The sequence below is a fragment of the Ptychodera flava genome, chromosome 14, assembly GCF_041260155.1.
Source record: "Ptychodera flava strain L36383 chromosome 14, AS_Pfla_20210202, whole genome shotgun sequence".
Classification (NCBI taxonomy): domain Eukaryota; kingdom Metazoa; phylum Hemichordata; class Enteropneusta; family Ptychoderidae; genus Ptychodera; species Ptychodera flava.
In genome coordinates, this window is record NC_091941.1 from 40,273,391 (window position 1) to 40,299,001 (window position 25,611).

Sequence of the window (25,611 nt, forward strand, 5' to 3'; positions counted from 1 at the left end):
TTACTATCTAAATATTTTATTGAAATTTACAAATGCAAACCTGGGAACTTTGAGAATTGCTATGTGATATTCAATATTTTACAGAATGTTCAGTGAAAGTTAGGAAGTTTTGAAAACACTTGTGAAGTCTGCAAACTTTGATGTGTAATGCAACTTTCTGGATTGAACGAACCTGACAGTATCATCCTTCCATCATATACTGACATCATCTAACCTAGTGATAAGATAACAGATTTGTAGAAAACAATAAATGCTGCCGAGATAAATTTCAGATATAAAATAAAGACCTTTCATAAGATTGAAGTACAATCTTTGATAATTTTACTACTTTTTAATATAAAATATTAATCAAAAATGTATATATACATTGTCTCACAAAATATATACCCTTATGAGGCTTATGGTATTACAATAAGTACTTGAGAGAATTCAATAAAATGGAGCTTCAAACATAATGTCACAAATTTCATTTCTGATGGTTTTGAAAATCAAAATGATTTTAGTGCATCCTTAATATCTAGAGCTGTAAAAAGAAGAAAGGTCTTTCTGTGGTCCGTAACATCTGTTGTAATGATTGTTATGAGAAACATCAGATCAACTAATGAAATTTTCATCAAAAATTTACAAATTATGAATAGCATAACCAACTGTCAGAACACAACAGAGAGTTTGAATATACCAAGTGTAATGCTGTACATTTCAGGGATTACATTAAAAGAGGAATTCTGTCCTTCCTTATGATACTTGCTGAAAGTTTGAAATTAATGTACTGTTTAATCAAATTATCAGTAGAAATGGTAGAAATGATTTGAATTTTCATACAACAAAGTATCTGCTACAATACATCTGTACATGATTGTGCAGTCTCCCGCTTCTATAATCAACTTATTATTTGGTTAAAACTTTGAAACTGTCTAAAAACGAAAGGTCTGGAAAATACGAATTAGGAAAGGAAACCCATACATTACTATTACAAAATATCTTTTTACCTTCTCTTACACTGTTGCAACATGATTACCTGTACAAATACACAGTTATTAATTTGCATATTTATATACAAAGAATTAGTTTTCAAATAACAAGTCATCGTTGATGACACAGTCCCCACTTGTTAATTGGTAATTTGATTACAGGCCCTCGGAAAGCGAGGATAGAGTCCTGTTCATTAACGTGGTCTGTGATTAAAAATACTGCAATACAGATGAGGCTTAATGGCCAAGAATGAGCTCCATGGTGGTGAAAACATAAAACCAATCTGGGCTGCCACCCTAATTACAAAAATGACTCAAGTAGTACTTAATTAACAGGATGTTGCAAATCATTTTTTATAACACTGACAGATTATCACCTGCATCACATTTCATCACCTAGACATCACCCTAATTATAAAAATTCATCAAATATGCAAATAAGCAATAAATTTGTGCAACACTGACATATGTCAATGTGTGATATTAAAACTCTGTGTGAAAAACATCTGTGCAAAGTTTCATCAAAGTTAGCACAGACGTAATAGAAACAGCGCTCTAATCCCGGACTATGCAAATTAGCACTAATTATGCATGCCATACCAATATAGATGGATCTGCATATGTATGCCAGAGTTTAGTATCCTTGTACTAAGTTTAAAAAGAATTCGCACAAGCATATCTGAGATATCTGCATTCATCAGCCCCTATGCATAGACATAGCATTATTCTTTATTATCTCTTAATTGGCCATCCTTGAGCCCCTGTGGATGAATCCTGGAGACCCCGTGGATGGACGTCAAATACAGGAAATAAAACAGCTGTCACACGGCCATTTTTGATCGGATCATTACACAAATCAGCGTGCATATATATGACATAGGGATTAATATATGTACTAACTTTCAATGCAATCGCTCCCGGCATTGCTGAGAAATTTACGTGAACGGACGCACGGTTGTAAAATATAGGAAACAAAATGGCCGCCACGCGACCATTTTAGACCAGATCAAAACAAAAATCAATGTGCATATGTATAATATATGGAGTAATCCATGTACCAAGTTTGAATGGAAATGCTCCCAGGATCACTGAGAAATTTGCTTGAACATACGAACCCACATCAAATACAGGAAACAAAATGGCCACCAAGAAGCCATATTGGATCGGATCACGAAACAAACAGACGTGCATATGTATGACATAGGTAATAATCCTTGTACCAAGTTTGAATGAAATCGCTCGAGGTATCTCTGAGATATCTGCGTGAACGGAAGGACGCACGGACATGACCAAACCTAGAAGTCCCCCCGGACGGTGTCCTTGAGGACTAAAAGTTCAGAGCAAATATATCACACTACTTTATAGTTCAAATTAATAGCATAAATGGCATAGTACATGATCATGATTTAAGGTGTATGTCACTCTAACACTAACATCAGACTCTCTTACAGTCCAAGCTGATTTAAGTAAATTCACCTTTTTTGATTGATGCTCTCAACAACAGAACAAATGAAGTGACGTGATCAGCTGTGTAAGCCAGCTTTCCAGGTGAAGCCCTGCTTTGCTTGGCTCTGTTGTTGAGGGCACTAGTATAAAGGGCTCATTCCATAAGCCAATGAAAACTCAGAGAGTCTCTCACACTGACATCTGCTCTAAGCCTGTGAAGTGAAAAAAAAATGTGCGTATCTTCATGAGTCAACACTTACACATCAGCACGGTTCAATGACTTTATCCATAGTGTTCCTTAAATTATACCTTGTAATAGAATGACTTCTTATTTTTTGGATGGCTGAATGCTGTTGCAGAAAGTAACGCTGTCTTCTTTGTATTATTGGTGTTGTATCTTCTTTCAGGATCTTTTTCAGAGGAGTTAATGATGTCATCATTTCACCTTCCCCTTTCAAAGACTTTTTAATAACATTTTGTATTTTGTCATCTTCTTTGGATGTGTCTTCTAGTATTTTCAGGATTCTTTCAGATTGAACCTCTGTACTTGGCAGTGACTGCAAATACAATAGCACTCTCCACTTAGAATTCAAATATGGAAAACAACACTACTGATACTATATATGCCCATTTAGTATTCTGCTAGTAAAAGAGCAACAGAAAGGTCTTTGTTTTACTGGTTGTTGCATTTTGTGCCAATGCTTTTGCAGATGATTTCAACTATTGCACTAAAAATGTCCCGATGCTCAACTTTAAATTCTTTTATGGAAAAAGAATTTGGAGTGAAATTGAATGTATGATAAAACAGGGCTAAGCAATTACCTTTGTGGTTGATCAATAAATTTATACTATAAAGTTTACTTGGAACAGTTGCCACTGCTAAACATTTACCAACAGACATAAATCATGTCAAGCCTGAAACTGGCAAAACTTTGCAAAGTGGAATATACTCCTTTTACTCCATGAGTCACCACATTTTTGTACATTTATTTACAATTTCTTCCAAACTAAACAGAGGGGTGAGTAATTGTTGCCTGACACAATTCAATGTATGAAATCAATATCAAGTGAGGAAAAAAATTTTTTGTGTCTCAACTATGCCTTTATAGCTGTGAGAGTAATGGCATTCAACAATTTTTGTAATTTACACCACAATGCATCTCTTCCTCAAAAATTTGTTCACGGTGAAGAGAAGTTATCATAATTTACCTTCTTCCAGAACTCTGAATCACTAAAAAGCTTTAAAATGATTGAGGTTTCAAAGTAGGTTGATAGAATAAGGATGGGTATTTGGCAAGCTGCCCTTTGCTATAACAATTGATGGCCCAACATGGACAATTTGAGTGTGGTACTGTGATGATAATTATGATCCTACTGAAAAAAGGAGTTCTACCCAAGAACAGATAGCTTCCAATGTACACTGAAACTTTCTTCCTGGTATCTATTATTGAAAATTAGTTATACTACTATTTTTCAGAAATATTAGCCAAGTTTGAATGACATTGAATGTGGCTAATTTGAGTAATGACTCTCATTGCAGTATGTATCAGACTGTATCTTCAACCAGAACAAAATGTTTATTCAACAAAATGCATAAAATTGTCCATAAGGCCTGAGAAAAAAAAAAATCTTGTTCATCAAATTTTTTGGGCCAAGGTTCAGGAGCAGCGAGCGAAAATTTTTTAATTTTTTTTTTTTTAGGCCAAAGGTAACTGCGGTCCCTTGGACTTTTTGCCGAGATGAAGACAAGGCATTCTAGGCATTCTATATTTCTCAACAATAACATAGGGAATTACATATACCGGTACAGTCGGTGTTTGCACAACATATTCTGAGTATTTCAACATGCTCTCAGCATAAAACTGATATGCACAGCAAATCACTGAAATCCAACAATTCAGTATTGTCCTTCAATATCCTCCTGCTAGAACCTAGCATCTGAGTTTTTTTTCAATTTACTTTGGCCCCATGTAATGGCCTCTTTACTGCTGTCCCGACACATTTTACACAATGGTCTAACAAAAATGTTCAGAAGGTTCTCTTGTCCTCCACAATAGAAACAGCAAGCTTCAAACGATACTGTTGTTGCACGGTAGTAAGTTGTTTCCATTGGACTGGTACGGGCAGATATACTGTCACAATCTTGGTAAAGATCGCCAAACGTTTTATAAGGACAAACACTGAACAGTGTCTTTGGAACTAACTGTTGGCCGATATGTCGCTGTGATCAAATTAAGTCATGGTGTACTAACCTTGACAAAACAGAGAAATTCTAGCCAAATATTGACCCAGTTTGTGTCATGATTCACAAAATTCAGACGTTGCAACAATGTGTTGATAGAGCTCAGTGTTCTCCACAAATGAAAATTCAAGGCGGGCGGCTAATTAGCATATGTATTTGCATAATATTTGCATATAATTTACATATCACCAGGGCTATTCACAAGGCACTCCAGTGATGAGATATACTTCTGACATTCTCAATATTTTCTCCATTCAGCAGTGATTAATGGCAAGCTATACAATTTATTTTTACATTTAAATCCTGTCTATTTACTTTAAATAATAATAAAACATCAAAAGTGAAAAAAACACATTGAACTAATACAAACAATACACAATTTACTAATATACTGCACAATACCAACATGAAAATTCAAAAGTAGGCCTACATGAGAAGTAATCAGTGTTCGAAATAATCGGTGGCAAATGGTGGCACGTTTTCATGTGACCCTCTGTTACTATATGTTTGTCTGTAGCCGGATTGGTAAAGCCATGAACGTCTTTTTTTTACGTCCATGACAAGTTGACACGGGACTGAATAATGCACTAAGTGACAATGCGGAGTCAGCGGAGCATGCCTGCAGAGAAACATAGTACGTTGACTTTAAAACTCAATTCATAATAAAGGGAGGCCCGAAAAAAATGATATCAAGTATTTCCAAGAGAAAGATTTGAAATTTCATCGACTCTTAGTTCGGCAAACGTACAAAACTTCGACAACTGCGCGGCGTAGGCTGCCATGCATGTTTGTGTGGAGCACCAGTGTGCGAAATTAACGTCGGTCCGACGGTCCGAGACCGACAGATTTCTCGTCGGGCCGAAAGTTTTTAGCAACATATCGGTCCTTATGACCGACTGAAATTTGGAATAAATAATGAAAATTTCTCCGTCAAGACCTGTAACAGATGCAGATGATGACTGACTCTGAATCATATGATTCAGACTTGAATGCCATGCACCTATTAATGATTTCCACTGTGGGAGTGCGGGGTCCTGGTAGTGGAGAATTCAATTTCTATGGTACGCCAGACCGGGGGTGGGGGGGTGGGGGGGGGTTGACAATGTCGCGACATTGTAATTGTTGTCTTGCGACTTTTTACATTTACGAATAGTCTAATCCCTCATAGCACAGTGCAGCTGATTACATTCAGATCAGTGTCAATTATGTCCATGCATGCAGATTCTAGCAATGGAATAAATTGATTTTGGTGCAAGAATGCGATACAATATTATAATAATACTTGTCCAATGAGTGTAACCCTGGTAATGTTAGCATTAACTGATCGTGGTTTTCAGCAGAATCGAGTGTATGTCAAACTTTTCAGAGTCATTTTAATAACTTTAAGCTTTCAAAGGGCGATGAGACCCAGCAATCGCTCAGGCAAAACTTTTCGATCAGAAAATATGCATTCATTTCCGCGAGTGGCGACGTGTGCCATTCATTGTTGTCTGCAATTTCTATAATCGAGAAAAAGTTACGATACTTGTCCTTTTAATTAAAAGTATAACTTCATCTGTTTCTTCTTGAATGCAACAGAGGCCATATTTAAGCATATTTATTTTTTGAAAAATTTTGAAAGAAATCCATACGTCATATCAAAATACATACGAGGTACTTTCTCCCTTATGTTTTACATAACAATAAAGAACAATGTTTGCATAAAAAATTATTCATACACTCCCCTTACTCATGACTGTTTTCAGGGTACTAAGCTATTTACTCACTCCTCTACCACTCGCGTTGGCTAATTTCAGAAGTGATTTTCAGCTCTCCAACCATTTTCAAATCAAAATATCACATGCCCAGGTGTAGTGTACAATTATACACAGCAATTTAGAGAACACCATCCCAATAGAAAGTCATGAGAGACAAACTTTCTCGCTTTCATCAGCCACATGTAGCCAGTGCATGAGCCTGTATTCGCCGGCCTCTGGGTGTTTGACATAATTTTGTAGTCCGAGAGTGGGGGATTTGACATGGCTAGAAAAAAATTTCAAATTCTCCTAGGCCTGTTAGTCCCATAGTCCCCCCCCCCCCTAGTGGAGGAAAACATTGAGAAATGACAGTGAGGTAGATGAGGGCTGTGATCTTTTTCAGATTCCAAATCATGTAGCTGAATGATTCATTCACTTACACTATTCTGCAATCTATGTGAACAATAGTCATATCAGAGAATACTTACTAACTCTTTTGATAAAAGGATATGAAAAATTAAATATTACAACATTCAAAAGCATAATATTGGTGGAGAAGTTGACTTTAATTGTCGTTAACAACTTCATGTATTGAGGACCGGCAGTTTTCTGTAAGGACCTGAAGCTTTGGCTTGGTGCAGGCCCTTATGACCTGAAGCTATTTTCTCTTAATTTCGCACACTGTGGAGCACGCTGGCGCACTAGATCTCGATCACACGCGACCTTTGAACTATACAGTAGGCCTACAGAACCGTATGTACGGTACATAGCTGCTGTATTCGGATGATCACACGAATGATGATTTTAGCTCGTGCAGTTTCTTTTTACTTCATTTCGTTGTGCCTTTGATATTTTAAAACGGTCACGGATTTTGAAACTTGATCAAACGCAACTGCTTCTCAAAGTCAATCGAATGAATCCATGCAAGTTGCGAATGCGTGACAGGAAATGACACACATGGCTTCGACGTCATGTGGACGTACACGGATCTCAAAATGGCTAACTTGGCTAGGATACGCAACGACCTGAGCACGCGAAGTACCATACTTTTTTGCATCTGATATTTGTCTCAACCAATCGTACGATTTTAGCCAGATCTGATCGAAATCACTTTTCCTGACCTTCGGATCCTTACAAGTACGAGACATTGGCGGCAATGGCAGTTGACAATAGCATAGATGCTTTGACTGAGTGTCCGCTGGCAAAAATGCAACACCAAGCCTTCGAGTGTACTGTGTCCGTTGTATGAAATGGACGGTGTCTGTACGGTACGGTCGGCAGCTTAACACATTTCAAGCTTTTTGAATTGAAGTCTTAGCCAGTGTTCATCGGCACTACGGCCGTTTCACACTTGAAAAGCTTGCTGAAATAAGAGCGTGACAAAATCGCCGCTGAGAAACATAGGTCTTCAACCACATTTACTAAAGAGTATCGGCGCCGGCGGATATGAAACAGGATCGGGCGAAAAAAATAAAGGATCGGGGCCGTCGGGGCCTGGGGAGAACATTTAGGATTGCATGCAGTCGCAAAACAAACCGACAGATGTGTGAACGGTCCCTCTTTATTACACGACGTTGTCAGTTGCTGTCATTTTTATTCAATAGGCTTTCAGATATTGTTCGGACAACTGACTGTGAAAACAGTTTAGGCGACAGAAAACAAAGGTGGGCGGGCGAGATTAAAGGCGGGCGGGCGAGATTAAAGGTGGGCGGCGACAAAAGAAGCCGGGCGCACCGCCCGTCAAAAACCCCTTGTGGAGAACACTGTGTTGATAGAGCTCAGTGCACACACGTCAGAAGTCTCATTCAGAATCCCACATGCCCGTGTAAACCTGACGAAGTGTAGGGTGCCGCCAGCGGCGCTACTAAAGTATTTGTAATGCAAAAGTATGAATTTGCCTAAATAAAAAAATTCAAAATCGGGCAAAGTAGAAGCAGCGATTCCGATGAACAATTAATTTTTTCTTTCTGGCCTAAACAAAAGACTTAACCTAAGAGAACAACCTTTATGATTTGATGACAATTTGAAGTTCTTACCTTAGTAAGCGTTGACAGTGTTCTTGTCATTTCTTGGCAGCAAGCTTTCATACTTGACTTTACTGTGACAAGAAATATAACAACATGTTATGAAACATATATTAATTATTCCAAACTATAGGGATGTTTAAAATACAATTTTACAAATAAACTATTGCATGTAAAAGTATACAGGTTTATAAGAGAATATAAACATAGGGCCAAAGTCCCTGAAGCTACTATAGACATGGATACAAAATTAAGTATTTCCTGACTGTATGAAATTATCTCACTTAGGTCATCCTAGGGACTTGTAAACCAAATATTAAAGCTGTCTGACCAGCAGTTTTGAAAGAACAAGCAACTCAACAGTTGACAGAGCTCTGCTGTGTTATGTAGAGAAGAACCTTTTGTGACACATGTACTGATGAAGAAGGTGGATATCTTTGATTAACATTGTAAGTGAGTTCTGTTGAATAAGTTGAGACTGTACATACTCAGAGAAAGCACACTGAAGAGACAAATGTTTGAAACTTAAGAAGTTCAAGGTCATCAAAAGCATTATAAGGAATCATGTAACTTTCATTGCACTGTTTACACAGATTGCATAATTGCTATAAATAGCACATGAGGAATCTTACAGCCCAGCTTTACCATAAAAACCCTATCACTTTGACCACTCTTTTAATTGACCACTCTATTTTTTTCCTCAAAAAGTAATTTTATTTTATCCTTACCAAGTCAACCATAAATGGAAATTAGAACTTTCTCTATCTCTATCTCTATTGACTATTTTGAACAATGTCTTTAAGACAACATACAGGGCACAATAAATGACGGTTCAGAATATGTCAAAGTTGGGATTCAGGAAAGTTGCCTTTACATGTTTTAATCCTCCAAGATGGTAAGCATTTCACTTTGAACTGTCAAAAAAAGTTGAACTTTCTGATAATTCTACACTAAAATTATTTTGGCTTTGATGATTTCCTAATTAATTCAATTATTTAAAATCATATTAATTATTTTTTTCTGGGTGAATTGATAGGGTTTACACAGTACAAGAATTACATACAATGTAAGTCAGATTTTGACCAAAAATGACAAAAAAATTCCTTAAAAATACACATTTGCATATTTCATCACAATTTGAACAAATCTAAGTTGGGTTACCCCTAGTGACCTGTATACCAAATAACAAAGCTGTCTGACCAGCGGTTATGAAGAAGAAGATTTTTTACCAAAAACACCTTTTTTGGCATTAATTTGCCTATTTTCAACAATATCAAAAAATTAAAAAAAAAAGTTTCTAAAAATCATATTTTTCACCTACACAACAAATATCAAATCAGTAAGTACAGCCGTTCTCAAGATATTTGAGTGGACGGACGCCTCACAAACGGACATACATACATACATACATACATACATACATACATACAGACTGACGACGGACGCCGGACGGACACCCATCCCAATAGCTTCTATAGACTATAGTCTATAGTAGCTAATTAAAAAGGATCATCACACAACATACTGCAACACAGTGAAGTAGAAAGTTGAGTTCAACAATACCTTCAACTACATTGTTATACTTCAGTTGCTTTTACCCTACACCTCCAAAAATCCAAGTACATCAATACTGTAGACAAAGCCTACAGACATGAGCAGAATTTTCCTGTATAATGTCATCCTCGCCTGCTCTATCTAGATTATCAGATCAGTTACCAAGACAAATAAAAGCAGAACAAAGACTCCAGAACTAGTGTTCTCCACAAGGGGTTTTTGACGGGCGGTGCGCCCGGCTTCTTTTTGTCGCCGCCCACCTTTAATCTCGCCCGCCCACCTTTGTTTTCTGTCGCCTAAACTGTTTTCACAGTCAGTTGTCCGAACAATATCTGAAAGCCTATTGAATAAAAATGACAGCAACTGACAACGTCGTGTAATAAAGAGGGACCGTTCACACATCTGTCGGTTTGTTTTGCGACTGCATGCAATCCTCAATGTTCTCCCCAGGCCCCGACGGCCCCGATCCTTTATTTTTTTTCGCCCGATCCTGTTTCATATCCGCCGGCGCCGATACTCTTTAGTAAATGTGGTTGAAGACCTATGTTTCTCAGCAGCGATTTTGTCACGCTCTTATTTCAGCAAGCTTTTCAAGTGTGAAACGGCCGTAGTGCCGATGAACACTGGCTAAGACTTCAATTCAAAAAGCTTGAAATGTGTTAAGCTGCCGACCGTACCGTACAGTCTACAGACACCGTCCATTTCATACAACGGACACAGTACACTCGAAGCGTCGAAGGCTCGGTGTTGCATTTTTGCCAGCGGACACTCAGTCAAAGCATCTATGCTATTGTCAACTGCCATTGCCGCCAATGTCTCGTACTTGTAAGGATCCGAAGGTCAGGAAAAGTGATTTCGATCAGATCTGGCTAAAATCGTACGATTGGTTGAGACAAATATCAGATGCAAAAAAGTATGGTACTTCGCGTGCTCAGGTCGTTGCGTATCCTAGCCAAGTTAGCCATTTTGAGATCCGTGTACGTCCACATGACGTTGAAGCCATGTGTGTCATTTCCTGTCACGCATTCGTAACTTGCATGGATTCATTCGATTGACTTTGAGAAGCAGTTGCGTTTGATCAAGTTTCAAAATCCGTGACCGTTTTAAAATATCAAAGGCACAATGAAATGAAGTAAAAAGAAACTGCACGAGCTAAAATCATCATTCGTGTGATCATCCGAATACAGCAGCTATGTACCGTACATGCGGTTCTGTAGGCCTACTGTATAGTTCGAAGGTCGCGTGTGATCGAGATCTAGTGCGCCAGCGTGCTCCACACAAACATGCATGGCAGCCTACGCCGCGCAGTTGTCGAAGTTTTGTACGTTTGCCGAACTAAGAGTCGATGAAATTTCAAATCTTTCTCTTTGAAATACTTGGTATCATTTTTTTCGGGCCTCCCTTTATTATGAATTGAGTTTTAAAGTCAACGTATGTTTCTCTGCAGGCATGCTCCGCTGACTCCGCATTGTAACTTTAATTATTCAGTCCCGTGTCAACTTGTCATGGACGTAAAAAAAGACGTTCATGGCTTTACCAATCCGGCTACAGACAAACATATAGTAACAGAGGGTCACATGAAAACATGCCACCATTTGCCACCGATTATTTCGAACACTTATTACTTCTCATGTAGGCCTACTTTGAATTTTCATGTTGGTATTGTGCAATATATTTACTATTAAAATTGTGTATTGTTTGTATTAGTTCAATGTGTTTTTTTTCACTTTTGATGTTTTATTATTTATGTAAAGTAAATAGACAGGATTTAAATGTAAAAATAAATTGTATAGCTTGCCATTAATCACTGCTGAATGGAGAAAAATATTGAGAATGTCAGAAGTATATCTCATCACTGGAGTGCCTTGTGAATAGCCCTGGTGATATGTAAATTATATGCAAATATTATGCAAATACATATGCTAATTAGCCGCCCGCCTTTAATTTTCATTTGTGGAGAACACTGAAAGACTCCAGAACTAATATACTTACAACTACTGCTGTCTATTTGATGTTCTTCAATGATAACTTTAGGGAGTCTTTCTGGATCATACTGCTCCTGGAAACATGATTTAATATAAGTGTTTTCCATTTTGATGTTCACTTTCAAAATTGAGCAGATAAGTTGACAGATACATGTATGTATGTGGAGTGTCACAATAAGCAGCTATACCAAATTTCACAAGCTGAACTGCCACAAAATATTGCTTTAGAACATCTATTGACTCAATTATGAATTGGGGTACATGACATAAAAGCATTACTACCAATAATACACATATAATACTACATTATATATTTACAATTTCATGCAATATTCAAACTACATACGATGTCAACAACGTTTGGTAAACAGGTCAAAAATATAAAACAAGGACACCTACTGGAGAAACCAACTACAAACATTTTGTCAAAATTGAATTTAGAATAGTGATAGCCATGCATTATCAGATAAGCCCTACAAGTTACAACTACATGTGTTCTGCATGAAATGTTTAGGAATGCTAACTTATTTCACTGACAAATACTGCAGGCAGATTTGCGGAATATTCAACACAGGAATCTTACCAGCACTTCCTGAAGGCATTTCTGTTGGCACATTATGTTCTTTTTAATCTTTCTGGGGTAGTATTTTCTTTTCCTTGTTGTTTTCACAAGACACTCATCAATCTTTGAAAGTTGTTTTTCCACTTGCAGCTGTAAATCTAAATTCATTGGTTCAAAATCTGCAAGGTGAACAACCAGTATTGACTCTATCTGTGCATTTCCCATGTCATGGATATTAGATGTTTGAAGTAATCTGCTTAATATATGAAGCCATAAGAGTAGAGTATGGTACAGACAGAATCTTTGAAATCATCTTTGCTGCCCATCTTTATTCAGTTGCTTAACCCTTTGAGTGCTGTAATTTTCTCCCGCCAAAATTTTAGTGCAAAATTTTATCAATTTTTATGAATTTTTCTGTAATTTTTTGATAATTTTGGACCAAATGGACATCACATTTTATTTGCTACAGTTTTTTTTCAAAATTTTGGCAAAAATCTGAGAAAAATTGACTGGGGTTAATTTTATAAAGAGGACAAAAATAGACTGGCACTCAAAGGGTTAAAACAGAAACAACTTCAACTAACAAGAACAAAATTTATCAATACAGTATTACTGTATGGGATACATAAGTATTGTAAGTAGTTTACTGCATCCGAAAGAATGAATAAGGCCTGTAAATACAAAGATAATTTTGCCAAACCATTAGGCTGACCTCAAAAATAGAGTTTTGATATCCAATGTGATACTCATTTTGCTTGAGCTTTGATATAATACATTGTGGTAATCTAGGAATCTAGAAGACTACCTAAATCATACCAACTGGCATGGATTTCTGAAAACAAACTGAGGACACTATTTTCACTGTAGCTCCAATCTAGTAAACTTGCAAAATATAATCAGTAGTCAAGCTTACACTCATCTAGCATTTGTCTACAGATTTTGTGTTGCTGAGCAGGCAAAAGGACAAATATTGAATGAAAAACTAAAAAGGTTGATTGTTTAAATTAATTACTGTTACAGATCTTGGGACACAGAAGAAAAGATGAGTGAATTGATCATTGCATATCTATTAGAGAATGGTTACATAAATGTTAGGGCTGAATAAATACATGAACATGTAATGTAACAAGTGTGTCTCATTTGTGTGATGTTTGGAGTATGTACCTCTCATGATAGTGATACATAGAAACTTTCATTGACCATAATGCACAAATATGTTTCAAAGAGATACATACAGTCGGAACTGCGCTCAAAGGTCGTTTGGGACCCGTTCGACCAATGTAAACACTGTATCCAAGACAGATTGGTGATTGATTAACCCTTTTCCTGCCAGACAGTATTAATAACTGTATCACTTCCCCATCAGCCAAGTCAGTAAAAAGCAGTATTGAGCCAGAACATGACGTATTTTCACCCACTTGGCTTGGTATGTTATAGCATCTTTTGTCAAAAAATCAACTTTACACAGGGATCACTTTGGGGCGCGATAACGCGATATTTATGCTTAAAAATCAGAAAAATCGCATTCAGAAAAATCAATTGGGCAAAAAAGTCGCGCTGATAATGCAAATGGCGCGTACGTGATACATTTACGTGATCTAAATTCATCGGTGATATTTGGCAGGCAGTTCAGAACCACTCATTGTGTTGCCGTAGAGAGCGCTATAATTACGCTAGAACCAAACAGCGTTTGTGATTGGTTGCCGGCAGGAAGTTGTGCGTTCATTGACAAATCGTTGGAGTCAATACAGCAAATGTTCATTGCTGATGTACAGGTTGTTGTCGTCGCTCAAAATGGCGCTTTTGTGTCCAGTACAAGTGGTAGTGCGAAGAAAAAACGAAAATACACTATTCTGGACTACTGTACTTCCGTTACTCCCGCTCTAGAAAGTATGGATTTGATCGCCTCCGATTATAACTACACTCAGTGAGACAGTTTTCGGACAGGGTAGTGAATTTCACCTAATGCCGTTTCATAAATGGCGAGCACTACAAAATCTTATCATACCTTTCGAAACTTTATTGTGTTTATCCTCAAACTGTTAACACCGACAGAAGTGGCAGTTAGGGGGTCGAAGTTGCCAAATTTTTGACCAATGTTGAGTGCGTAGTAATCGGACTGCTATCGCAGTAATCAGACGTTGTATTTGGCATATGATTATAGGGGCTAAATACTGATATTTTGAAACTTCGAACCCGATTTTCCATTTTGATGTGTTCACAAAACCTATATGGAAATATTTCGTGATAATTAGTGACGTTTAATCCCTGGATGACGCAACTATATTTCGACGTGTATAGTGCTTAGATATCGGACACTGGCTGTCTCTGTGTGTTGCGTTCGACACCTTGTATCTTACGGTGTGGCTAACTTTGCCAAGTTTGTAGCCCGAAATAGCTTCTACCGAAAAAACTTGTACAAAACGGGAAGGCAGCATCACCTGACTTAATATGCGGTAGCATGATTTGTAAAATGCTGTCAATACGGAGCGAAGTGAGTACAACGAACAGCATGTCATTAAATGTCTAAAAACTGAGCCGGGTCGTCCAAAAACTGTCACACTGAGTATAATGTTATGCAAATTGACCAATTTGCAGAAAATCAGGGAAAGTTAGGTTCCCACATACTTTTAAATTCTCCCACTGTTTTTTTTTCATGTGGGATTTTATCTCAAGCAGTTCTTGAGCCAGGGTAATCCCTGTCTACAGTATTATGTTTTCAACAGCCTTCAAATGTACAGTATTATGATAAAGGGCCTATGACATGCCCCATACAACCAAACGTAAAATCGCTCTTTCGGTCTTGAAGTTAGCTTACGTCACTGTCTTGCATTGCGTATCGCCCCTTTGTCCAGATAAAAGGCAAGTAAAAGTTACTGGTGGGCGTGTACCCCTGGCCCAACTCGTTCAACTTTTTTCTGCTTTTCGAAGTTGAGCCGACCACTTATCTTAATACGAGCAAACAGTCTTTCACACCTTCGCAATCTCATGTCCGTAAGGGTGTGTGGCAAGGGCTTCCTTTGCTCAGAACGTACACCAAGCGCGCAGCGCACGAGAGAATATTGTAAGCTTAGTGTTTAGTTTGCTATAGTGACATGGTCTTTTCAGGAGATCACCAACGTAATGGTCACATGACGTCATGGACGGCCGATCACCTCGCCGATCAAGTAAATTAAAATGACTGAAATTAAAATGACTTTTCAGGCTATGTGATTAGGCGTATTACGCTTTCGTGCAACATATGGGAAATAAACATTACAAGAAGGATGACAGTTGATGTCACATTCTCATTCATCGGGAAACATTTGTGTGGCATGAAGCTTCCCCTCTCTAAACAACGGTGAATGGTGAAAGCCGCGATTCAAAGTGGCAACCCGACAATGCGGCGACAAGCTTTCTATGTTTTTCTTCATCAAAACATGTACAAAATAGGCCTTACACATCACTTTTTGCAGGATTCGTTTGCTCTGAAAATGCACGGGAACATGAGTCGATTGCATCATTCGTCTCGTGCTCCAAGGAAATGATAGTTCTGTCAAAGGTCGACGTCCAACACAGCTACACTCGGAGTGATAGTTTTCGGAAAGGGTAGTGAATTTCGCCCAAAACCATTTCATAAATGACGAGCACAATGAATTCTTATTACCATACCTTTTTAAACTTTTTGTCTTTAACCTCAAACTGTTAACATGGCGGACATGGTATTTAGGGGGTCAAGTTGCAAAATTTTGACCCCGTGTTGAGTGCGTAGTAATCGGACTGCTATAGCAGTAATTGGACGTCGTATTTGGAAAGTGATTAGGGGCTAAATGTTGATAATTTGAAACTTCAAAACCCAAATTTTCATTTTTGATGTGTTTAAAAAACTGAATGTAAATATTTCGTGATAAGTAGTTACGTTTAAGAGACGACATAACCATATTTCGACGTGTTTGGCGCTTACCGACCGGACATATGGGCTGTCTCTGTGTGTTGCTTTCAGCACCTTTTATCATATGGTCTGACTAACTTCGCCAAATTTGTATAGCCCGAAATAGCTTCTACTAAACAAACTATCCAAAATGGGACAGCAGTATCACTTCACGAAATGTGAGGTCACACAACTTGTAAAACGCTATCATTACGGAGCAAAGTGAGTCCGACAAACAGCATGTGATTGAATGTCCGAAAACTGAGGTCGTCTGAAAACTGTCACTGAGTGTACTGTACTGCAGCTACAACATGCAATGCATTGAAACGAAACACTCAGGCGCGGGATTGCTACACTTTTTATAAAATAAATTCAACCGTGAAAAGTTCAAACTAAGACTGATACTGTCTTATTTCATACAAAGAAATGAAACGTAGACTCATCGTACTTTCAAATCTGTCCTGGGCATTCTATTGCTTTGTCCACTCGCACTTTGTTCTTCAGAGTCAGAATCTGACTCTGATTTGGAACCACTCGTCCCGGTTGCCTTGGGTTGCCTATGCGCCTTCAAGCTAATTCGCCTCGAAATCACTTTCTGAATTCTGGTCAACACTGTCCTTGTTGTCAAAAGCAAGTTGATAAGTCCCTGCAGCTGGACCGCCGGTGTGGCTTCCTTGCCAGTGTTTACTCGGCGTCTGTGAGCACTGTTTATATAGCTGACTTTGTTTGTGGTCTAATTTATGCAAGGACCGCTAAATACACTTTTGAAGGGAAAAAATAAAAACTTTGGAAATCATGTCATAGGCCCTTTAAAATACATCATATTGAATATGTTGTGTTTCATTAATTTTAACCATCTTGACCTGGTGGTGAAATATGGACTAGGCAGGAAAAGGGTTAAAGTTAAAACATGTCTGTCATAATGCACATCGTATATTTAAATGTTGCAGCTATGATTATGAGGTGCATCTTCAGTACATATTGTGCACGAAATACATTGTTTGTAAACAAGAAACTTGCACAGGCGCAGTTCCGACAAACGTTTTCCTTTTAAAACCTACATGACAACACTCTAGCTACAGATTTTACCTTGAGTTTTATCTTGGTCATCTTCAGCCTCTTGCCAAGGTTTTCCACCACATAGTACATTTGTATGAATACAGTCAGTATAGATCTGAAATGAAGAAAGCATTTTTGATAGTTTGTAAAAGACAATTTATAGCCATGCAGAGTACAAGCATGGTTCTTCACAAGGGAATTTTGAGGGGCAGGCCTTTTCAGGGATGTAGATAATAGCCGGCAACTGGCAAAAATAACCGCTGTTTGCTAAAATTTACTGGCAGTAAAAATTTAGTTTTAGTTAAAAAATCAAGACATTTTGCACAACTTTGTGCACTCAAACACCACTTGTAACCGCCTACACTTTTATTTTTTCCACGTGTTACCAAAATTTTCTACATTCCTGCCTTTTGGGGTTTCTTTATAGCAATCAGAATGGCCAACCAATTCGTATGTTATTGTTTTTTTCTAAGCTGTGGAAAACTCTGACTGTAGGCAGGCTGCATGCACAGGGGGATGTAGGTACTCCTTGAAAAATCGTCTGATTTGGAAAAAATCATCTGATTTGGAAATTTTAGGCTCCGAACTGCAGCAAGATGTGTGCATGTCTAACTCTTATTGTCAGTACATGTATGCATAACATCCAACGCATAGATATCATGTATTTTCTTGAAATGGTTCATGATATTTTCTGAAATGGTTCATGATATTGTAAAGTATGGAAGTTATAATAGATTCCACACTCGTCTGTGGTTCAATACACGGAGAGGGCTCCTGTAAGCGTTACAAAGAGAAGAAGTTTAGAAACAGAAACTTCATTTCTTACAACAGCTGCATACGTTAGAAAGTACCAGGGCTGTGATTGGCCATCTACTGTCAGTCTGCAATCACTTGAAACATTTAAAGTAGTTCTGAATGTTGTGCGAGCGCACGGCCAGTTGACAAATCGGGTGGTGTGTTTTTTGAGTGATTGTGTTGCACACCTTGTGAGTATTTAGGTTGCAGTGGCGGGCATATCGACTACGGGATCAATAGATCGATCCGAAAATCTATCTCCGAAAATCTATCTACTTAGCAGACTACCAAACTAAGGAGCGCCTGTGGTTACAAACAATTCAAGTAACATTTATTTGTGTCAACCAATGGTCAGTTTTGCCCATTTACACGCCAGCTCACTGCTGTTGTAAGAAAGTGTCCCTTATGACATAAATTTTGATGCAAAGAGGATAGCAGGTACATTACTCCTGCACATGTATGTGGCCATTGTTGGTCAAAGTGACATAACAACAAGCTATGATTTTGTACTATGAATTTAGAGATGCAGTGAATAATTTGTGCCTGTGAGGGAAATCCGTCTCCGAATTCAGCGATGTGTGTATTGCGGCCCTTTTGTTTCTGAACTTCCTCTCTTTCAAACTTTAGTCAAAGCTTACAGTCCCTCCACAAAACGGTCAAGAAACGCCACCAGTTTCTTTTGTTATGGTCCGGGTTTCGATTGGGCTTTCTGTTGATTTTACTGATGGGCATAATCCCGGATTATCATGCGTGCGGCGGGAGGTGTTAACAGTTACGTGCATAAAATTATCGTAAGCAGAAACTTAATTCTCCCAGAATGCATTCTGATTATTGTCTGCGCATGAGTCTAAAGGCCAAAGTTTGTTTACATCTGCCTGCCGTGGAGTCATGCAGCGTGAACTATGTACAAGTTCGGAGACGATTTCGTCAATTTTGACGACTCCCATGTTGATTGGGACTTCATTTTGGAAGATAAAAATCCTTCGTCGACACGTACTGCTATGAAACCCAAGCCTTGCGTGGTCTTCCAATGTCCACAGTGTAGCAACCGATACAATCAGTTTGTATATAAATACCCATCGATGGATTGACCACGGTCTCTCGTGGGTAACATACGAAACCCATACACGACATGATTTGTATCTCACTTGATCCTCAATCAGGAAAATCCATGGCAGAGAGTTTGGCACCCAGGCTTGGGGAGGTCATGTCACCAAAATGTCGCGACACTTGTAGGGTTTCTAGATTCTCTAAATTTGGCGGTCTGAGAATTCGAAAGATCGACAAAATCAAAACATTGGGTTTGGCAGTAACTTGTGTCTTTAAGAAAGAACAGATTCCGTCATGACCTGATTGCCTACTTTTGAGAAGACTGAACGATCGGTAGGGCCGCACTTGACACCTCTGAACGATCGGTAACGTAGAAAAAAAGGCTTGGAAAAAACGTTGCACTATTACCATAACGCTAACTCTCAATGGGTCGACGCACGGTCGACGGGAGCACCTTGCAAAAACAAGGTCATCGTAAGAGTTCCTTGATTTCGTGCATTGAATTTTGTTGAAAACGATCAAAAATTTCAAATCGAACTCTCAAAGTTTGGAACTGAGGAATTATCATGTTAAATCGATATCAAAAGGGAGTTAAGGAAGACATTTTAGGATTTTCCCATGTAATGCAGATACGACTCGTCGATCCCAAGCGACGCCATTTTGTTTTCAGTTGAAAATATAAACGCGGCAAAAAGACTAGTTTTCTTGTCGAATTAGGTCTCAAAATAACAACACAACACGATTCCCTATTTTTTCGAAGTCTTTGCCTTGTTAGGAGGTGCATGACTTAGTTTTTTGATGAAAGGTGAAAAAACAAATGGGAAAGTAAAATTCACAGTGTTTCCGAAATGCATGGCGTCGGTCAAGATCACCTCATGGCTGAACTCAGCCATAAAATATCATCCAAGATTTCTCGATAGTGACCTAGATCTTTAAGAAACTGTTTTACTCATCTTCTCACCAGTCCTCAAATACATGTGAAACAGTGCAGAAAGATGAAAATAAAGTAGCTTGATTGACTGAAATCGTAGGATACCGGAGCGGGACCGTGTCACAAGACGCCACTGAAACAAGACCTAACTTGCCTATGACGTCATTCGCTTCCTGCGTCCACCGCAACGCGGAATGTTGCAACTGTGTAGGTGATTAGCACCTTTGAACAAAAGCGTTTCTTGACCGTTTGTGGAGGGACTGTGGTCAAAGCTTACAGCCGCGCAGGTACAGGCGCCCTGACCCTGGCAGCGTATCGAACCACATCACAGGCGCTCCTTAGCTGGGTCGTCTGCTAAGTAGATCGATTTTCGGATCGATCTATTGATCCCGTAGTCGATATGCCCGCCACTGCAACCTAAATACTCACAAGGTGTGCAACACAATCACTCAAAAAACACACCACCCGATTTGTCAACTGGCCGTGCGCTCACACAAAACATTCAAAACTACACTCCCATATACCTAGTTGGATCACAAATTTAACCATCTCCTCAAAAATCACGCCGATGAATGTGTTACTCGCGTCATCTTGAAGAAATCGGCCGTGTTTTGAGACCAAGCGTGGTGAAATGCGGCCTGCAGAACGATTCTACCATATGACGTCATTTTTTCCACTGCTGATTGGTTCAACTGTACTTCACCAGTGACGTCTTGCCATGACCTTTGTTTTGACCGTTGATTAGCCAATCAGTAGTAGAATAAATTACATCATATGGTAGAATCGTTCTGCAGGCCGCATTTCACCGCGCTTGGTCGTTGATTACCCAATCAGTAGTAGAATAAATTACATCATATGGTAGAATCGTTCTGCAGGCCGCATTTCACCGCGCTTGGTCTCAAAACACGGCCGATTTCTTCAAGATGACGCGAGTAACACATTCATCGGCGTGATTTTTGAGGAGATGGTTAAATTTGTGATCCAACTAGGTATATGGGAGTGTAGTTTTGAATGTTTTGTGTGAGCGCACGCCAGTTGACAAATCGGGTGGTGTGTTTTTTGAGTGATTGTGTTGCACACCTTGTGAGTATTTAGGTTGCAGTGGCAGGCATATCGACTACGGAATCAATAGATCGATCCAAATCGATCTACTTAGCAGACGACCCAGCTAAGGAGCGCCTGTGAACCACATCCACTGTTCAAAACCGGACTGTACAGTGACATTGACAAGACAAGCTAGACTGAGCACCCACCTTTTCGAAACGTTCCTTCACGCGTTTTTTGTGTTCTTCGTTTAGGTCAGCGTGTCCGTCGATGACTGCTGCAACCCCTGTTAGTGTAGCGTTTGTCATCTGATTGAAAGTTCGTTTGCTATCTATAGGAATTTGAGTGGGGTCGAGCTCTGCCATTTTCATTTACCGCCGTCGAGTATGTCCCCGCCGCGCTCAGAGTTCAAAATAAATTCGCGTAGTTTAACACGAGAATAAACGAGAATGACACAATGGTAAGTGGAAGTACATCGCTGAGGGCGTGTGGTATGTCAACGTAAGATCATACAAACAGTACAGTCGCCGCGGACGCCTATGACGCCGGCTATAGGGAGCATTCGTATTTTACAAGGACCGTGGGTCGGGGGAGGGGGGGGGTCGGTGGAAATCAGGCGGGTTGACTTTTACAAAACCGCTTTAGGGGGGGGGGTCAAATTTTACAATCAATGATTGGAAGGGGGGGGGGAGTCAAATTTTATAAAGCTTTGTACATGTTGTATGGAGTTAGGAAAAAAAATTGACTTTGGAATTTCACCGAAATGTTGCTTGGTCCTCCATACATAATCTATGAGTAGTCTTTTAGAAGCAATGAATAATTCCTTTTAAATACAAAACTAGCTAAATCTGTGTATTTATAGACTCTTGACTATTGATATTAATGTGCTTGATCAGACTAGAGTAGTCAACGGTGCATGTGTGAGCAAGAAATTTGATTTTGGAATGTCACCGGAATGTTGATTCACTATCTTGTCTATGAGGAAACTATGAATATTTTTTTTTCCAATACAAAACTAGGTAAATCTGTGTATTTATGTAATCTTGATTATTGATATTAGGGACCGTTCAGTTTTTATGGCTGTGGGGCCGGCAAAATCCAGGGGGTCATCGTAATTTTGGAATCCGCGAAGGGGGGGGGGTCATCGCTTTTTGACTGGTAGGAAAGGGGGGTCACCACATTTTCAAAAACATAATACCTACAATAAAGTTCACTTTATGCCATGGCCATGATCGACCCTCTTTACCGGCGGGCCGCCTTTGGCGGCCAACTACAATAAATATACTTTATGTATTACCCATGACCCTCTTAATAGGCAGACACCTTTGGCGGCCCACTCCAATTAGGTTTACTTCATGCAATGGCTATGATCGACCCTCTTTACCGGCGGGCCGCCTGCGGTGGCCTACTACAATAAATTGACTTTATGTAATACCCCATGACAATCTTAACGGCCGGACGCCTTCAGCGGCCCTGTCCAGTAAAGTTACTTTATGCAATGGCCATGATCGACCCTCTTTACCGGCGGGCCATCTTTGGTGGCCCACTACAATAAAGTTGACTTTACGTAATGGCCCATGACCCTCTTAACCGGAGGGCTGCCTTTGACGAACCACTCAAATAAAGTTTACTTTATAAAATGTCCATGGACATAAATTGTCTATGGAAATGAAGTTAGCAAATTGCCTTACAGTCGTCCTAATTAACAGACGTTTGCATGGATATGACTGAGAAGTTTGTGCACTGGCATCTCTGCTACACGAATAAAGTGCGCAGCGTACCGGAGTTCAAATCCAAACCGTGTGGGTAAATTTGACATATTGGTTTTGGTTATTTTCAGCGGGGGGGGGGGGGGGGGGGTCATCAAATTTTTTCGTCTGACAAGGGGGGGTCATCTTTTTTTCACGAAAAATGCAGGGGGGTCTATATTTTTTTGAACACTGGCGACAAGATTTTGCCGCCCCCCCCCCCATGCCGTAAAAACTGAACGGTCCCTTAGTGTACTTGATTAGACTAGGGGGATTACAAGTTCACGTTTGTGCACAAAATTTGATTTTGGAATTTCACCAAAACTGTTGATTCTCTATACATTGTGGTATGTGAGGAAACTTTAAATATTTTTTACAATAAAAACTAGCTGTTAAAATCTGTGCTTTCAAAAAGTTTGACAATTGATGTAAATGTACGTGAAGAGAATATCATATTTGAAAGAGCAGATCTGAAAAACCAACATGATGTTGAATTTCACCCAGTGATTACTTGCAAAGTACAAAAAGGATTCTTTGAAAGTTCAAAGGTCAAATGGAAATAATAAGTCATAAGGATTATTGATACAGACTGTAACATCTGGGGGAGGGTCGCTGTTTTTTGTGTATGAAAATTTGGTTGGGTAACTCTTTTTCTTGCAAACACTTTTGAAGGGCCTAATTTTTCAGCCCAGGGCCATAGGGTGCGAAGGGTTAATGAATCAAATCTGATGAATTTTTTTTTTTTGGGGGGGGGGGTCACAATTTACAATTGATGAATTGTGGGGGGTCGAATTTTAGAAATTTGATTTGGAGGGGGTCGCTTTTTACATTTCATTTGTCGCTCAAGTTCCACCGACCCCCCCGTAAAAGAAACGAATGCTCCCTAATGTTGGCCGCTCATTGGCTTCAAGCACAGTCACCCGTGGTCTATTCCGCTCTGCATCTATATATAGGTCGTCTATGGGGCGTATATAGAGACGCAGAGCGGAATAGACCACAGGTGACTGTGCTTCAAGATAGCCTGGTCCACCGCTGGTATGCTTGATGCTCTGCAATCCAATAGATCATCATATTCTTATACAAGAATCACAATTTGTCAGGTAAAGATTGACTGGCCCTATAGTCTTCGCTTTTCGGGGCAGCGATTACGTTACTGGCTGACTCATCGACACAGGCGCTCCTTAGCTGGGTAGTCTGCTAAGTAGATCGATCTTCGGCTCGATCTATTGATCCCGTAATCGACATGCCCGCCACTGATTTATGACCAATGTTGATAAAAATTTATTATTATCATTATTGTATACTTACAAAACTATTCTACTATACTCGAATCCACATTGATGATCAGTATTTATGCCAAATCCGGATAATTGTAGCACAGACCCTTGTTTAATAAAGTTATGATTATGCATATTGCGCTTGCTTTTTTGTGACTCTAAGTGATCTTGTCCGAATTTGCCCATCTTGGCAAGCGACAAGGCTAGTGAAACATTACCTGTAAATCTCGTTCGGAAGAAATGTACAGCAGGGACCAGGGTATGATAGGTGACAGATTTAGTGGGAAACAACGAGAGCCATCGCAAAATATAGGAAAACGAAATAGAGAACACCAGGTGTCATTTGCTGGCAGTGCAACTTGCAAATTTATGTGTCTCGTTAGAAAGCCCGAAAGCTGACAAATGCTGAATTATTAAGTTTATTTTCTGCACATATCTTGAGCGATTTCGCGGGGATGGGGAATTATGCATCTTCCTGCATTAATGTGTTTGAAAAGTGTTTTATCTGTTACCAAGAAGCTGAATAGTTGTAACTATATGCCGTTCACAGCACCATACACATCAAAATGCATAGCTGTGAGTTGGTCTTCTTATTGTTTGTTTAATTACTCGGGTGTATCTTTAAATTCCACCATGTGACACCTTTTAAACTGCTGATAAAATAGGCGGCAAATCTCCCCGTCATCTGTCCATACGGTTAATCCATTGGTGCTGTTGCAGTGTTAGACATGATGAACCTTCAGGAAATGCAGAGAACGTTTCAGTTTACACAATTGTTTTAATAGGATTAGGCCTAATTATTGATAACACAGCGAGGAAACAGTCTCTCAAATTGGTGCTACGGACATATTGAATCATCATTTGCGTGTTGTGAATCGCAAAAGTCATCGATTTTGATGAACGAAATCAAAACAGTTAATTAAAACACCCCAGAGGCTGGTAAATACAGAGGGCAGCTTGAGTGTTGATGGAAATATGGTCGCGAATGCCTCGTCGACAAATTATCTGGAAGGCTCACATTGATAAAGTTAGGAAATTAATCGCCCCGATGGTTGAAATTATTTCTAAAATTCGTCATATCGTCCCCAAAGAAATTTTGCTTTTGCTTTATAATTCCATGATTTTACCCATATTTGTTACTGTATTGAGATCTGGGGGAATACATTCAGTTCTTTACTCCAACCTATCCTAATTTTACAGAAAAAGGTTGTCCGCCTTATCACATTCTCTGCTGCGCGAGCTCATACCGCCCTCTATATTTCAGCAACTGGGAATTC

General features: G+C 39.1%; 1 protein-coding gene across 1 annotated transcript; it reads right to left on the reverse strand.

Moving 5' to 3' along the window:
- Window positions 1-21,741, reverse strand: LOC139150521 (kinetochore-associated protein NSL1 homolog). The gene is made up of 6 exons (XM_070722942.1): window positions 21,519-21,741; window positions 17,520-17,604; window positions 12,542-12,699; window positions 11,966-12,032; window positions 8,432-8,493; window positions 1-2,974 (listed from the first exon to the last, which is right to left on the reverse strand). The coding sequence occupies exons 1-6, from the start codon at window positions 21,678-21,680 to the stop codon at window positions 2,681-2,683; spliced, it is 828 nt and encodes a 275-aa protein (XP_070579043.1). The 5' UTR covers window positions 21,681-21,741; the 3' UTR covers window positions 1-2,680.
- Window positions 21,742-25,611: the final 3,870 nt, after the last annotated feature.

What these genes read in the sequence shown, in the direction of transcription:
- LOC139150521 (XM_070722942.1), bottom strand. Translation starts at nt 21,680, where the DNA reads ATGAAAATGGCAGAGCTCGACCCCACTCAAATTCCTATAGATAGCAAA. An exon ending in TGACCAAGATAAAACTCAAG is followed by an intron (nt 12,700 to 17,519) that starts GTAAAATCTGTA and finishes TTCACCTTGCAG; the next exon opens with ATTTTGAACCAATGAATTTA. An exon ending in CACTGTCAACGCTTACTAAG is followed by an intron (nt 2,975 to 8,431) that starts GTAAGAACTTCA and finishes TTGTATTTGCAG; the next exon opens with TCACTGCCAAGTACAGAGGT.